Source organism: Pediculus humanus, genomic scaffold (assembly GCF_000006295.1).
Source record: "Pediculus humanus corporis 1103172107761 genomic scaffold, whole genome shotgun sequence".
Classification (NCBI taxonomy): Eukaryota; Metazoa; Arthropoda; class Insecta; order Psocodea; family Pediculidae; genus Pediculus; species Pediculus humanus.
Genome location: NW_002987359.1, coordinates 700,852 through 718,416, shown reverse-complemented (window position 1 = coordinate 718,416; position 17,565 = coordinate 700,852). Strand labels below are relative to the sequence as shown.

At 26.6% G+C, this 17,565-nt stretch overlaps 2 protein-coding genes across 2 annotated transcripts in view; one reads left to right on the top strand and one right to left on the bottom strand.

Annotated features, from left to right (window-relative positions):
* Positions 1-705: 705 nt before the first annotated feature.
* Positions 706-2,782, bottom strand: Phum_PHUM351620 (uncharacterized protein; the record flags this gene model as incomplete). Its single annotated transcript, XM_002427844.1, has 7 exons — positions 706-891; positions 1,207-1,439; positions 1,559-1,705; positions 1,919-1,932; positions 1,965-2,154; positions 2,555-2,657; positions 2,729-2,782. The coding sequence occupies 7 exons, from the start codon at positions 2,780-2,782 to the stop codon at positions 706-708; spliced, it is 927 nt and encodes a 308-aa protein (XP_002427889.1).
* Positions 2,783-5,295: 2,513 nt separating this feature from the next.
* The window catches only part of Phum_PHUM351610 (multidrug resistance protein, putative), a gene marked incomplete at both ends in the record, with an annotated part of 17,694 nt that continues 5,424 nt past the window's right edge, over positions 5,296-17,565 (top strand). Inside the window, 13 exons of the mRNA XM_002427843.1 lie at positions 5,296-5,472; positions 5,576-5,845; positions 5,973-6,169; positions 6,239-6,447; positions 6,540-6,875; positions 7,523-7,812; positions 8,635-8,781; positions 8,997-9,081; positions 9,177-9,548; positions 9,648-9,988; positions 10,201-10,428; positions 10,757-10,973; positions 12,748-12,968. Coding sequence (XP_002427888.1) covers positions 5,296-5,472; positions 5,576-5,845; positions 5,973-6,169; positions 6,239-6,447; positions 6,540-6,875; positions 7,523-7,812; positions 8,635-8,781; positions 8,997-9,081; positions 9,177-9,548; positions 9,648-9,988; positions 10,201-10,428; positions 10,757-10,973; positions 12,748-12,968 — 3,090 coding nt within the window. The remainder of the gene's footprint in view (positions 5,473-5,575; positions 5,846-5,972; positions 6,170-6,238; positions 6,448-6,539; positions 6,876-7,522; positions 7,813-8,634; positions 8,782-8,996; positions 9,082-9,176; positions 9,549-9,647; positions 9,989-10,200; positions 10,429-10,756; positions 10,974-12,747; positions 12,969-17,565) is intronic.

The following is a 17,565-nucleotide window of genomic DNA, read 5'->3' as shown; positions in this document are numbered from 1 at the left end:
AAGAAAACATTTTTGAAAATACAACAAGCCACAATTTATTCGTAATTTTATTTAATTATTTAAAAATCACAGCTTTATTTAAGAATATTATAACTGAGTAAATGATATTCCAACAAAATTCTTGTTTTCGAAAAAAATTACTTAAATTTATGTAATTAATCTAGGTTATTATTTAAACAAAAAAAAAAAGAATAATTATTTGAATTTGTTTTATTATCTTTGTATTAGCATTTAGAATGATTCATTTAAAAATCTGTTTATTTTTTAACCTTATAGGTTGATTCATCGTTTTTAAAAAAAATCATTCTGTAAAAAATTAATGTTTTTTTTTTTTTATTTAGCGTTAAAAATATATATTTTAAATAAAAATTATTACATTTATTAGGGAAATAAATACATTTTATTTCGTTTCGTCAGTTTAGTAGTAAAAAAAAAAAAAAAAAAAAAATTAAAAATATACTTTTTTCGGATTAAATAAATTGTTATAACTCAGGTTAGTAATTTTTTTATTTTCAAATGAGTTAAATTATAAAATGAGGAACACATTTTATGGTGAATAATTATTTATGAATTTACTTAGATGATTTTATTACATTTAAATGTACTTGTGGAATAAAGTTTAAAATTAAATTATAAAATCCCAATAATATTATCAGGTAATAATTAAATAAAATACAAGAAATATAAGTTATTTAAAATAATATTTTATTGATATGAACACAATATAGGCATTATAACAATAAGGAATTTCATTTTTTTATTAAAAAAAGCAGAAACTTTTGTTTCATCAATTTTAACTGGAAGAAATAAGTCTAGCGTTCCAACATTATTTTTCCCTTCGAGAATCAATCTGTCTTCCCCTATGTCCAATGTAATGGCTTCTATTGAAATCTAAAAAAAATTTTAAAAACAAATAATTAACTTAAAGAATTTTGAAACAGTCATAAAACTAATAATTTATATTAATAAGTTTTAAACACAATTTTTAAGAAAAGGATGCCTAAATTATCAAAGAAGAAACAATATAAATATATAGTAATTAAGAAACAAAGTTCAAATAAATTAAATTAAATAAATAAAACATGGTAACAATACTTATTGGTTTGTTTTTCAATTTAATTAAATTTATAACTAACGTTTATAATTTTGGGAGGCAATCACCAAATGTAATAAAAAAACAAAAACTAATTTTTATGCATAACTTACAACTGGTTTCAAATGAAATTCTCCAACAATAAACTTGAATAGTTTGTTTTCAAATAACCTGAATTTAATTTCTTTTTGTTGTTGATGTTTCATTAAATTAGATGATTTATGAGTTACAGTTGCAGGTATTTCTTCAATGAGATTCTTTTGAGGCACTTTTTGTGCATTATTCATTCTTATTCTGTGTGGTTTAAGTTCTCCATAACATTTTCTGTTTTGAAGAATGACATACCCTACAAATGTTAATAAAATTAATTTGAAACAAATGTTATGTAATTAGGCCTTGTTTTAAATTGAAAATTTAACGAAATCAGTTTTGAAAACTTTGAATGAGAAAAATTCAAAATTTTACCTTCTTTTTTTAATGAACAATTATATTTGTTTTCTATTCCCTCAAAAATCACTTGCAGGACAAAAGATTTCAATATAGCACTGTTTAAAAATTTATTAAAAAATTTTGAATTTAAAGCTACATCATAAGCTACAGCCAATTTTCCTGCTAAAAAATAAAATAATAAAATTTTTACGTTATGTATAAATAAGTTAAAATGAAAAATATTTGATTTTAACTAATTACTTAATTAGATAGCACTAGAAAAACATAATTATTTATGAAAAAGCAAAAAACTGATCACAAAATGTTTTGTTTATTCACAAAAATAAATATTTAAAAATAAAATTATTTTATTTCAGTGATTGTAATATATTTAACTAATGTAAACATAACTTAAATGTTACTAACATAAAATTAATAAAACTTACATTTATCTAATTCATCATGAGGTTCTTGAATACTCAGTGGTATCCTATAATCAGTTATTTCCTCTGATTGCCATATTTCTAAAAGTTTTTCATCTGTTATATCTTTTGGCTGAGGAATATCGTCTATTTGACATATATTTACAAAAATTTTATTATTTTTAATATCAGATGTTTTAACACAGCATCCTGTAAATAAATATTAATTTAATTAAGTATAAGGATTTGGCAGGCAAGAACAAGCAACTCAAGCCAAAATTTATTAAAACAGTTTAAAACATTTGTCTTTCATTTGTGAGTACTTTTATTATTATTATTATTTTTGGTATGTTATTAAGATTTATTCTTCGGTAAATATTAAAATAAAAAGTAAAACTTTAATTTTTTTAAATAAATAATAAACATGAAAACAAATTTAAAATCACTATATTTTTTAATAATTAATAACTTTGCATTTACCACGAAAATCAGTTAGTAGTAACAAATACTAATAACTCTTTAGAAAAATAAAATATATACTTTATTAAAATATAAATGTTTTCAATAGGAGAATTAAATAACATAAATTTTTTACAAAAATTTTTTTTACCTGGAATCGGCGTTACACTTTTCCAAGTTTTGTTTTCTGTTGAGAAAAAGTCGTTAGAATTTATAATTGTTTTTAAATTAGCATCTTGAAGAGCGGAGTCACACTAAAATCAATAATAAATTAAAAGAGTAAAAATGCACTATCAATTTTAGCAATAAGTAGAATGATACTAACGAGTAAGAGGTTATTTTCCAAAATCTTTGAATCCACTTCCAAAAAATTAGACATTTCTATCGACTTTTACTTATTTTTTCAGAGTGTTGGCAGACTTGTTTAAAACGATTGCTACCAGTAAGTATGGCGGATATTGTAGAAGTTCAACCTGATTATGGCATTTGTTCATGCTGTGGTTCACCTTTCTGGGTATGAATTACACTTATATTAAATGTTTTAGAAACTAAAAGATAAGATAGATGCAAAGAATTAATTTTTGTTTGGATTTAATTATAACGTTTTAATCGTCTTAACTTAATATTATCTGTATAAGAATTCGAGTACTCAATTTTTATTAATTATCAAAAATTAATTAGATTGATTAGGTAAAGTGCAAAATCGAATTTTACAGGAGGTGCACAGTTAATAGATTCCTAATTAAATGAATTAAAATTTCACATAAATTTAAAAAAAAAATTAATTTGTATTTTTAACATTGCTAATGATTCATTACTAAACGTACTATTTTATCAAAGTTATCAAATCTCATATCAATTACTTTAATACAAAAGTTAATTTTATTAGTAAAATAAATAGAAACATATTTGTTTCTATAAACTTAGTAAATAAATACTTAATTTATTTTTACTCTGAATAACAATCTGATAAATTTTATTCAACTAATTTTTGCATTTAAGTTTTTTTTTTTTTTTAAAAAGATTAAATATAATTTTCTTAAATTAAATAAAATGAAAATCTCAAATTTTGAAATTGAATTATTCATGTTTGTTATAGTTTTGCTTTTAACTTATTCGAATATTTGTTAGTATTTTACATAAAATTATACTCAAAATTTACATTGTTTTAGTTATAAACTTTTTTTCTTTCATAATTAATGAGTTAGTGTAATATTAAATTTGAGTGAAATAATAACTATAGACTTTTTTTTTTGGTAAAAGATGCAGCATTAAAATGTATTTTATTGGCTTAATTTCGTAGTAAAATATCCTTAATTATTTCTACTGCTAATAAAGCAGGTAAACAATGTTTTTTTTTTTTTTTTTTTTAAACATTTATAATTTTTTAAAATCCCTTACTTTTAATTTATAAAATTTATATTAGTGTTAGACAAGTTATATTAGAATTTTTTTTTTTTTTTTGAGCAAAGTTTTAAAATTTTGTAATATAATAAAATATAATTTATATTCAGCATTTTCCATTTGTGAAAAAAAAAAATTTTCTATCATTTAGAGAATGAGATTTCGAATTCAACATACAATAATTATCGTATATATATTACACTTTTTGACTTGTTTTTTTTTATTTTAAAATATATAATCAGTGTTATTTGTAATTATTTAATAATTACAAGACTTCATTGTTTTTATTTAATTGAGATTTTAAATTACAAAGAGCAATATACTAATTTCTCATTAGTGTGTGACAGTGATGACAGAAAGCAAGTTAAACAATGTCATTTTACAAACTGAATTCTTATCTAGGTTATTGTTTTTTGTATGGTAAATGAGAGATGTTATTTTCATCAAAGATTTATACAAGATAATCTAATATTTCATAATATTGGAATTAACAGTTACGTAACCACGTTAAATTTTTATAAAACATATGACGCCCTTCAAAAAAAATTGGAAAAAATTTTTTTTAATTATAATCTTTTAATAATATTCTTTTACTTTTAAATTTTGTTTTTCAAACGATTCGTATATCGAAGTCACTCTCATTTTTTATGTTCGTTTCGAATTTAAAAAAAAAAAAAAAACATTTTCCCCCTTTTACACAATACTGATCAATTTACTAATCGATAAAACTACTGTTTCAAATTACAAAAGTAAATTTAAAATTTTTAAAATTCTTTATGTGGAGGAACAATAAAGTTTAATTTTTTCAAAGTTCTTTATGCTACCTAAAATTTAAAATTAAACTCATCCAATGTTCTTATTAAAAACAAATTCGAGTTTTCATTGACCCATAATTAATTTTGATTGAGAATAAAAGTGATCTAAATAACTCTACCCAAATTTTATAGTGAAACTGTCAGTTTCTAGGCCTATAGTTAAGCATTTATATACATTTAACGATCGTAAGAAGAAAATATACCGTCATTTTTAACGTCGAGTTTTAAAAACTCTGAATAAATTTTAAATTCAAATTGTCCACCCCCGGTAGGAAATCAAGAAATCATTACTGAGTCGGTTAATTTTTTGACAAAAGTTAAAAACAAAAATTTTAAATACGGAACCGGAAGCGGGGAAATTTCACGTCTGCGGATAGCGGTTAATTTTACGTTTCCGTGATTTTTGGGTAACAACTGAACGCGGAGATCTTTTATATATAAATAATTTTACGCGGGGTTACCTTTATTAAATAATTAACCATTTTAATTTTGTTTAATATCCTTAATAATTTTCTTTTTTTTTTTTTTTTTTTTTTTTTTTTAATTTTAGAATGAAACTTTGTCTTGGAATACAAGCAATCCGGATTTCACATTATGCTTTCAGCGAACTTCTTTAATTTGGGGCCCTTCATTATTTTTATGGATATTTTCTTCGTTAGAAGCTTATTATTTGATGAATAGTAAAGCCAGAAATGTGCCTTGGAATATATATAATATAACAAAAATTCTCATCACTGCCACATTGTGTTTAATAAGTATTTCAGACGCCCTCAATGAAGCTACACTTGCCAGAAATTATTCATTTCTTAGCGTCTGCTACTTAACTCCTTTTATACAATTTTTTACCTTTGTAAGTATGTTACGTATAATAATTATTTTAATTTAATTTAAATTTTTTTTTTTTTTGGCTTATTGATATAATTTAATGATAATTTTTTAATTTTTATTTTCAGTTATTAGCAGGGATACTTATATTTTATAATCGAAAAATGGGAATGGTCGCTTCTTCAGTATTATTTTACTTTTGGCTGTGTTTGTCAATTTGTGGAGCAATACAGTTTCGTTCAGAAATAATGAAGGCTGTAATGAGCGAATCTGATGATTATGTTAAAACTTATAATTTTTTAAGTTACGTCATTTATTACTTCCTCGTACTTATGCAGTTATTATTAGCATGTTTTGCTGATAAGCCTCCTTTATACGTAGATGACCCTGTTAGTAAAGTGAGTATAAAATTTAATATATATTATAGGGCCGAAAATATTACAAAAAAAAAAATTATTTTTAAAAACCGTATTAAACGTAAATTAAAAAGAAATTGTGTTTTTTTCTTTTCATATTACTTTGTAGGAAAATCCAGCTCCAGAAGAAAGATGTTCTGCATTATCAAAATTAACCTTTTCTTGGTTTGATAAGCTTATTTGGTTGGGATATAAAAAACCATTAGAAACAAGCGATTTATGGCCAATGAATCCTGAAGATACTGCCAGACATATAGTGCCCTTGTTTGACAGATATTGGGAAAAAAGTAGAAAAGGAAATTTAATGTAAGTTTAACAAACATTTTTTTTTTTCCGAAAAATATTTAAATAATCTTATTTCCCTTTATTTTTTAGAAATTCGACCAAAAGAAAAGCTTCGTATTTGAAAAAGAGTGGAAGTGTAGAGTTTATTAGTGGAAGAGAGGAAAAAAAAAAAAAATATGTCTCAATTGTACCTGCCCTGTGCAAAGCTTTTGGTCCCACATTTATTTTCGGGGTCGCTCTTAAAGTTGTTAACGATTTGCTTACATTTGCTAATCCTCAGTTATTAAAATATTTAATTGGTAAACTTTTTTTTTTTTTTTTTGTTTTCATTTATTATATAAATTGTTTAAGGAGTTAAAAACTGGTAACGGTCATAATTTTTTGCTTGCAGGCTACATAAAGAATGAATCGGATTACGAATGGAAAGGTTTTCTTTTTGCATTTTCAATGCTTTTAGCTTCAATATTTCAAACTTTAGTACTTTCTCAATATTTTCGTCGGATGTTCATAGTAGGATTACGAATCAGAACAGCTCTTATATCGGCAATTTATCGAAAATCTCTTAAAATGTCAACAGTAGCTCGAAAAGAATCAACGGTCGGAGAAATAGTGAATTTGATGTCTGTTGACGCTCAAAGATTTATGGATTTGCTCATTTATATCAATATGATATGGTCTGCACCATTGCAAATATCACTTGCCTTATACTTTTTATGGGGCTTGTTGGGTAAGTTTTTACACAATTATTTATTTTTATATCATTTTCCATATTTTGTTTTTCTATATTACTATAAAATGTAATTGAGAAACCGCGTTTTGAAATAATTTAACTATTCAAATTTTTATTGATATTAACTTTTTAAGGATTCTGGCACATTTTTTTTTTTTGTGAGAATAAAAAAATTTCTATTAAATTATTCGTTATTTTTCCCGTTTTGCCAGGAATAGGAAAGCTGAATATCAGCAGCTTAATTATGAATGGTGGGCCTTTTAGTCAAATAAATTCTATTAATTTTATGTTTGAAACAAATTGTCGTGAAATTAAATATCATTAAAATAATTGATCGAAGGAAAAAACAATAATATTTACTCTTATTTTAAAGTGCTATGTGGAAAAAACCAATTTTAAATATTTTCTGAGTTGTTTTAAATTCTTCTTGATGAAATTATATTAGTTTTTTTAGTTTTTTAAAAATCTCAATCAATGTTTTTTTTTTTTTTTTTTTTAAATGACAATAATATCATGACGTTCAATTTGATTTGGCGTAGTAATTTAGATATTTAAAATATTTTAACTGACTCCAGATGAAATAAAACTGTATCTTTTTAATTTTAATTATTTTCTTATTTTTTTATTTTGCTTTATGAAAATAGGTCCTTCTGTATTAGCTGGAGTCGCCGTAATGATAATTATAATACCTGTCAATGGGTTTTTGGCGAGTAAAATGAAAACTCTACAAATAAAACAAATGAAGTATAAGGATGAACGGGTTAAGCTAACAAATGAAGTTTTAGGAGGAATGAAAGTCATTAAATTATACGCTTGGGAACCATCTTTTGAAGAACAAATTCTTAAAATTCGCGCTAAGGAAGTGACTCAATTGAAATATGCCGCTTATTATAATGCAGTTTCAAGTTTTATTTGGTCGTGTGCGCCTTTCTTGGTAATGTATTGAAGATGAGTGAAAGTTTTTATTTGCTTTCGTTTACCTAAAGACCAAGTTTAATTTTTATAGAGAAACCGTCACATTTCTTCTAGGTTTCTTTTTATTTTTTTTGCACCTTTGGTTTTTATGTTTTCATCAAAATAAATTACCTGCTGATATTGCCTTTGTTGCTCTCTGTCAAACTTAGTTTATTTTAATAAATATTTCCAATGATTATGTTGCGACGGGATGCGAGCAAGCATACAGTAATCCGAGAAAAAATAGTTTTCGTTTGAAAAATTATTTTTTGTTAAATATCATCTTTATGTGAAAACTTACTTTTTGAGCTTTTATTAAATTTGAATTTTTTTTTTTAAGCTTTTTTTGATTAGTTTGATTAAAAATATGAAAAGAAAAAATTCATTGCTGGTATTTTTCATTGCTCTATACATTATTTTCTATAATTTTCTTTTCTTTTTTTTTTTTTTTTGAAATTTTTATAAAAGTATAAATATGTTTATGTACATGTACTATTATTGATCATGACACATGTTCTAAAATCATTTAATAAATAATATTATGTTTATTTTTATTTAAAGAATGTAAAATTTTGCAGGTGAATAATTTTTAATAAGAATGACAGCAACAATCTATTGTCGAATATTTTAATTATTTATTAACAATTTTTTTTTTTTTTTTTTTCTTTTAATATTTATTTATTTCAGCTCACGGTTTGCGGTTCAAAGTTCAAATAGGATTGAATGTGATGTGATACACAAATTTTTTTTTTTTGTTTTAAATTTTAGAAAATTTTAAAAATAAATTTCTTTTTGTTGATAGGTTTCATTGGTTACCTTTGCAACATACGTATTATCAGATGAAAACAATATATTAGATGCAAAAAAAGTATTCGTGTCTTTGTCTTACTTTAACATTTTAAGGTTTCCATTGCCTATGATGCCAATGATAATTTCTAATTTAGTACAGGTCAGTCAATATATATATATATATATTTATTAAATTACACAGTTTTTTTTTTTTAATTAATTAAATTTATTTATTTGTTTAAATTAAAATTCGATTCGTTTATAACTTTGGTAAAATATTTAAAATTATAATTCGAAAAATTTACAGAAATTTGAAAATTTCTTTAAATGCTTAATTAATTATTAATTAAAAATTTTAAATGTTTTTTGTTTCAGACTTCAGTTTCGGTTAATAGAATAAATAAATTTATGAATTGTGATGAATTAGATCCGAGCAACGTAACGCACGAGGATTTAAACTGTAAGTCTATGTCATGTATCCTTAAATGTTACATTTGTCACAATGCTCATTTATTTATTTTCCCTTTTTCTTTTTTTTTTTTTTTTTTTTTTCAGCTTTACCTCTTCTCATTGAAAACGGATATTTTTCATGGGAACAATCGGAAAAGCCAACTTTAAGAAACATAAATTTACAAGTGAAGCCTGGGAAGCTCGTCGCTGTGGTAGGCTCAGTAGGATCCGGAAAGAGTTCGTTGATTTCATCTCTATTAGGGGATATGGAAAAGTTATCCGGTAGAGTAAATGTTAAAGGTACTGTCGCCTATGTACCTCAGCAAGCGTGGATACAAAATGCCACACTTCGTGATAATATTCTTTTCGGAAAAACATTGGATTCAAATTTATATAGCAAAGTAGTAGAAGCTTGCGCTCTTAAACCAGATTTAGAAATGCTTCCGGGAGGAGATCTTACGGAAATAGGAGAAAAAGGTTTAATTTTATATTTATTAAAAGCATCTCAATAATTTTACATTTCGTTTAAAAAAAAAAAATAAATAAATATATAAATATTTTTTTGTTGTTGTTAAGGAATTAACTTATCTGGAGGGCAAAAACAAAGAGTCAGCCTTGCTCGAGCTGTCTATTATAATGCGGATATATATCTTTTGGATGATCCTCTTTCGGCTGTGGATTCACACGTGGGAAAACACATATTTGAAAAAGTTATCGGTTTGGACGGAATATTAAAAAATAAAACAAGACTTTTAGTGACACACGGCATTACGTACTTGCCACAAGTTGATATGATTGTCGTTCTTACGGACGGTGAAATATCAGAAATCGGAACTTATAGAGAACTATTAGATAAAAAGGGAGCTTTTGCCGAGTTTTTGATACAACATTTACAAGAAAATAATGAAGTTACGGACGTCGAGCTTGAAGTAAGAAAAAAAATAACATTTTTTTTGTTTTTATAATTTTGATAAGAGTGAGTTAAAATTTATTTTCCGTGATGTTACGCGAGGGTAAAATTTTAAATTTTTTAAATGACGGATAAAAATATATTATTGTCGTATATAAAAATTTAAATGTAATTATAATTATTTGTTTTGTTTTAAATTAAATTATAAAGGAAATAAAGATTCAATTAGAAGAAACCGTCGGTGTCGAAACTCTTAAAGGAATTCAAAGGCAAAGATCAGAATCCAGAGGTGAATCCGATTCAATAGACAGGCGAACATCTGTGGGGAGTCTCACAGAATCAAAAAACAAAAGGAAAAGTTCACTTAACGCAAATGGCAATGGCACCGTTATGAAAAAACAAGCCGGTGAAAAATTAATTGAAATAGAAAAGTCGGAAGTTGGCAGTGTAAGTAATTTTTATTGACTTCTTGTTTTTCCATGCGACACATTTTAATTTTACTGTTGCTCCTCGTAATTATTAATTTTTTATAAACGATAAAACAACTAAAAATTTTTCCGTGAATCACGTTGCACTCGATATAGTGTTTCTTTGATTTTTTTATTTATTTTTGTATTTTTAATTGAACGATTCAAAAAATTTACTCAATTAAATTAATTGCTTCTTTAGAATTGAATTTTAAAATTTTTAATGTAATATGAAAAAAAATATGAATTACAAAAAAAAATTAATTTCTTATCCTGCATAAGTTTAATTAAATAATATTTTATTACAGGTAAAATGGGGAGTGTATTCATATTATTTGAAATCTGTAGGAATAATATTATCGGTATCTTCAATAGTTATGAACGTTTTGTTTCAAGTGTTTTCCATAGGTGCAAATTTTTGGTTAAATTCATGGACAATTGAAAATGAAGCATCAAACACAACGTCCGATTTTGAAAAGCGGGATTTGTATTTAGGTGTTTATGGAGGTTTCGGCATTGGTCAAGGTAAGATATTTTTATTTTTTTTCTCATTGTTTTTTTTTTTTTTTAAGTAAAAAAATTTTATTGATTTTAAATTATTACGGATGTGCAAATATAAAATAAAATCAATCGTATGGTTTCGTATTTCAAAATACGAGTTTAGGTTTCGAGGTTGTTATCGTTAGGAAAAAAAAAAAAAACTTGAGAGTATTCAAACAAGAATCATAATAATTCGTTCAATCGTATTTTAATTTTTTAAACAAAAAAGGTTAATTAGTATTTCTCGATTTGAACAGTATAAATACGATTGTAATTTATATACACCCATAAATATATTAATTTTTTTCTTACGTTAAAAATAAGAAATGCATTATAATAATAATCATAACTAACATATCACGTTTTATGAGATTTTGATTTTGTTTTATCATAAAAAACAACATTTTAATTTAAATTTAGAAAAAAAAAAAAAAAAAAACAAAAAAATCAAATCAAATTAATCGTTTTTTTTTTGCCATACGATATTCATTTGTTTAACTTAATTTTTTATTAGAAAAAAGTTTTTTATTTTTTTTTTTATTTTCAAATTTAACATAAATTTAAAAAAAAATGAAATGAATTTTGTTTTATGTGTTATTGAATCGCTTGTTGTAGCCCAAAGTTGTAGTTATAACAATTTAAAAGGATGAAAAATCCTCCCCCCCCCCGATTATTGGAAGGCGGGTTTTATTAAAGCAATATACCAATTTTAGAATAAAAATTAATTAATTATATAATTAATTTATTTTTATTCTAAAAAAAAAAAAAAATTTTTTTTAATCTGAAACGTAAATAATTTTGGGTTGGATAAAAAAAAATAATTTTCTTTTTTTTTTTTTCTTACATAGTTTGAATATTCTTATATTTTTTGGAATACGCACCGTTTTTTTTGTCTCTCTCTCTCTCTTAAAAAAAAAAAAAATAGAACGGAGTTTGTTTTTTATCCAACCCTTTTTTTCATATGAAATATAAAACGACTTCAAAAGGTCGATGAACATATTTACTACTTCATAACTATTGAATTTAAAAAAAAAAAAAAAATCATTTTTTTTAATTAAACTTTAAAAATATAAAATTTATGTTAGTCATATAATATACACATACAGTCTATATATACGTGTCTGCATGTGCGTGTGTATAAATGAGGGTGACAACAAGTGTATTCAAAAAAAAGTAAAATTTTTTTTAAAGCTTTGTTTTAAAATATTTTGAGGGGGAAGAAAAAACTGAAACGTTCGTTGTTATTCTATCATCAGTAATTTTTTTTTTTTTTAAAAGTAATTTTTTTGTTAGCTTCGTTTTAACATCGTGTCTTCGACTGGCAAATTCTATAGGAAGAATATATAACCATCGATTCGCGCGTGTGTGTGTGTGTGTGTATACGTAGTTGAGTAACCGACGTCAACAACTTGAAATCACTAACTTATTCTGACGACAAAACTTTTCGTAGGACGGAATATAAGAGAAAAATTAATTAGGAAAGAAAGATATCGTGTTATCGATAACTTTTGAATGCCATGTTTTGATACTGGCAATAAAACTACTTATTTATGGTCTTTTTCTTTTTCGGTAAATCACGTTAGATCACATTGGGTATTATACTATTCGGAATGGCTTTATTTATTTTGGTCACATTTTGGATTTTTTTTTTTAAAAATTTATTTTAGATTTGTTTTTATGTCGTTTTCAATGTTGTAAAAAAAAAAAAAAAAATTTCTCTCCAGATTTAGTTTTGTTAATTGTAGTTGTTTTTAATTAGTCTTGACGACGTTGTTTGCATCGGTGTTCCTCCAATTGGGATGTCTTTCTGCCGCAAGGATACTTCATGGTTCTACTCTTCATGGTGTTGTACGTTCCCCTAACGGGTTTTTCGATGTAACTCCGTTGGGTCGGGTACTCAATAGATTTTCAAAAGATGTCGATACGCTTGATAGCATATTGCCAATGACAATTAGAGGATGGCTAACTTGCTTTTTTTCGGTATGCTTATGAAAATTTATCCGTGCGTCCGTGTATATGTATATATTATGTGCGCGCGTGTGTGTGTGTGTTTTTTTTTACGCACTTATACACACGTAAAAACACGCGCATACATGTGTAAGTAACAAAAACGAATTATGTTAAGTTATTGAAAATTTTATTATTACTATTAAAATTATTATTATTTTTTTTTTTAACGCGTGAAAAATATTTAATTTTAAATAAGTAAATACGGTAAAATAACTTACATATAATTATGGGTATTTTCTGATAAATAAGAAAAAATAAATGAAAATCGATTTTTATTAACCATCATCGTAAGAGGCTAAATGAAAATGAAAAACAATAATTTTTAACGTTTTTTTTTTTTTTACAATTCTATAGCAAAGCTGTTTAAAATTTATATTTTTTCTTTATATATATTGTCGTGGCCCGATTCGATTATCGATTCACAACGTTGATCTTCCTCCGCGTTCGTGGTATTATTCAAGATTGAAATCGAACACACTTTTAACGAAAGAAGAATTATATTGATTGTAAGCAACAGAAGAACATTTTACAACATGTTACATGTACAGAACAAATTAGTCACTAAAATAATGTTATGAACACTACTAGTTGTAAACACTATCACAAAACTAGACCTAGACACAAGTTGAACTCTAAGATATCAGGAGAAACCGATGAACTAAGAGTCGAACACCAAGAACGAAGAGTTGTGCAACAAGAACCAAGTGCTGAGAAACAAGAACCATGGCTGAGACGTTCAGCCTCCTTTTATAAGTTCTGACTATCGCTAGACATTATTCATTCACTAGCACTTAAGATTAGATAAGAAAAGCGAAGCTTCCAGAAATGCTGACTATGTGTCTATGATATGAATAGAGTCACTATCTCCAGACATGCTGACTTTGCGTCTACCATGTGAATGGAATCACTATCTCCAGACATGCTGACTTTGCGTCTACCATGTGAATGGAGTCACCATTCCCACTCATTTATCAAAAAACACCACATCCGACATGGGTTCATAACACCTCCCCCCTTAAGAAGGAAAACAATTTTTCCTTTTTGGGAAAAGAAAAAATTTGTTTTCTCCTCTGGTTGAAATTGGAAATTTTCCTTTGCTGACTCTTGCAGAATTCGTCTAAGATGAGAAGTTCTCGGGTAGATGCTATGACTGGATATCTTGTTCTGTTTCGTAGTAACATGATTCTAAATTGAAATTGTAAGTAGTGGAAATATTTTCCAGATAATACTCAATTGTGAACACAAAAGGATTAGGTTATGACTGGATAAAGTTAAAAAGGAAAAATAAGTTTTTACATCTACTTAGAACACGGTTTTGTGTTGTTAACATGATAAGTAACTAACTTATTACGGATTTTTAAATTGGATATTGCTACCAGTTACTTTCTTGATTTCATAGGGTCCTTTAAATTTGGGAATATTGTAGTAATTTTGTTTAGACTTAATTTTATTTTTATTTAGATTTTCTCTTGGAACTTTTTCAGGATCTGGATAGCTGTTTTTCAATTGACCTTTTTCGTCTTCTTCGTTAGGCAATAACTGAACTTTACTCGGTAAAAACAGCTTTACTTCAGGAATAGTCTTTTCGTGAAAACTAGTTGATATAAAAACAGTTGCTTTCTTCCTGGTTTTCTTGGTACTGGAATTCCATTTCCGCTTTTTAGTATGCTTCCCAAAATTATCCTTGTGAATTTTAGCCTTTGGATTCTGTATGGATGATCGTTCTTTTCCTTTTGTTTTCACTTCTTTTACTTTTGGACCTTTTCTTTTATTTTTATTTTTAGGAAGTAATGGTGCTTCTTTAGCCTTTTTCTTAGATGAATTCGTAGAGGGTTGTCTTTCCTTTTTCTTAGATAAATTTGTAGAGGGTGCTTCTTTAGCCTTTTTCTTAGATAAATTTGTAGAGGGTGCTTCTTTAGCCTTTTTCTTAGATAAATTTGTAGAGGGTGCTTCTTTAGCCTTTTTCTTAGATAAATTTGTAGAGGGTGCTTCTTTAGCCCTTTTCTTAGATAAATTTGTAGAGGGTGCTTCTTTAGCCCTTTTTTTAGATAAATTTGTAGAGGGTGCTTCTTTAGCCTTTTTCTTAGATAAATTTGTAGAGGGTGCTTTTTCCTCTTGAGCAGGAATTGATCCTGGTAAAGAATCTGTTTTCTCTTCAACTTCAAGTTTGGATTCTGGTAAAGGATCTGTTTTCTCTTTAACTTCAAGTTTGGATTCTGGTAAAGGGTCTGTTTTCTCTTTAACTTTAAGTTTGGATTCTGGTAAAGAGTCTGTTTTCTCTTCAACTTTAAGTTTGGATTCTGGTAAAGGATCTGTTTTCTCTTTAACTTCAAGTTTGGATTCTGGTAAAGGATCTGTTTTCTCTTTAACTTCAAGTTTGGATTCTGGTAAAGGATCTGTTTTCTCTTTAACTTCAAGTTTGGATTCTGGTAAAGAGTCTGTTTTCTCTTCAACTTTAAGTTTGGATTCTGGTAAAGGATCTGTTTTCTCTTTAACTTCAAGTTTGGATTCTGGTAAAGGATCTGTTTTCTCTTTAACTTCAAGTTTGGATTCTGGTAAAGGATCTGTTCTCTCTTTAACTTCAAGTTTGGATTCTGGTAAAGGATCTGTTTTCTCTTTAACTTCAAGTTTGGATTCTGGTAAAGGGTCTGTTTTCTCTTTAACTTCAAGTTTGGATTCTGGTAAAGGATCTGTTTTCTCTTTAACTTCAAGTTTGGATTCTGGTAAAGGATCTGTTTTCTCTTCAACTTCAGGTTTGGATTTTGGTAAAGGGTCTGTTTTCTCTTCAACTTTAAGTTTGGATTCTGGTAAAGGATCTGTTTTCTCTTTAACTTCAGTTTTTGATTTTGTAACTTCTAAAATTTTAAGTTTTTCCCACAATTTTCTTGTGTTATCCTCATAGTGGATACATGCTGATTCTTGTTTCCAATTTGTCAACCTTTCTATCAGTTGACTATGGGGTTTCTTGTCTTGGTATAATTCTATTAGTTTTGTTTTTACATCATCCCAATTATCAAAGTCGTACAAAGAAATTTGAATCCTGGCTTTACCAGTGATTCTGGAGTAGATGAATCTGAAGAGTGGGTACTTATTCTCTTCAGAGGACAGTTCAAAAGCATTATCACAATCAGAGATAAATGCATCAATTTGGTTCCCTTCTCCGGAAAAGAAATTAGGAACTAGACTACACAAGAAATCAAGGGATATTTGGGATGGGTCGAAAACAGGTTGACCAGTTCCAGGCATTGTTCACAACAAAAATGAGTAACTATCTGTACTTACTTACAATACAAAAAGAATTTCTGATAAAGAGTTGAAACCCAACAACACGAAAAGAATTACTTTAAATCCTTCTGATTTCCTGTTGTTCAGAAATATCCTACCGACTGCGCCATAAATATGTCGTGGCCCGATTCGATTATCGATTCACAACGTTGATCTTCCTCCGCGTTCGTGGTATTATTCAAGATTGAAATCGAACACACTTTTAACGAAAGAAGAATTATATTGATTGTAAGCAACAGAAGAACATTTTACAACATGTTACATGTACAGAACAAATTAGTCACTAAAATAATGTTATGAACACTACTAGTTGTAAACACTATCACAAAACTAGACCTAGACACAAGTTGAACTCTAAGATATCAGGAGAAACCGATGAACTAAGAGTCGAACACCAAGAACGAAGAGTTGTGCAACAAGAACCAAGTGCTGAGAAACAAGAACCATGGCTGAGACGTTCAGCCTCCTTTTATAAGTTCTGACTATCGCTAGACATTATTCATTCACTAGCACTTAAGATTAGATAAGAAAAGCGAAGCTTCCAGAAATGCTGACTATGTGTCTATGATATGAATAGAGTCACTATCTCCAGACATGCTGACTTTGCGTCTACCATGTGAATGGAATCACTATCTCCAGACATGCTGACTTTGCGTCTACCATGTGAATGGAGTCACCATTCCCACTCATTTATCAAAAAACACCACATCCGACATGGGTTCATAACAATATATATATTTTAAATGTGGCTTAATGTGGTAACGAATTAATCTAACTATTGCCTATAAACAAAAAAAAAAATTTATTCTCTTAGGTTTTCATGCGATTTATTATTATTATCATTTAAGGTTTAGGTAAGTTTCGTGTGATAATTTGTAATTTCTTTTTTTTTATGTATTTTTTTAATCGTAAATTTTCTTACGCTTAAACTTTTTCTTACGTTCTAACATGTATAACATTTTTAATTCGGGAATTATTCTTTTAATTAAGCATTCAAAATTTAAATTTTATTAATGATAATAATAATAATAATACATAAAAAAAATTCAACTTCGCGTTGTATCCGTTATTAATTAAAAGTCTGAGTCATTTTTTTTTTCTCTAAAAAACTCCTCTTTCTATTAATTAATTATTTCTTCAATTATTATTATTATTATTATTCGGTGAAAGAATAAAATTTTTTTATTTTTGTGTTTCGGATTTAGCACTCCGGATTACACACTCACACACATACACACACACAGACAGACAGACACACACAGATATATAATTATTGGACGGT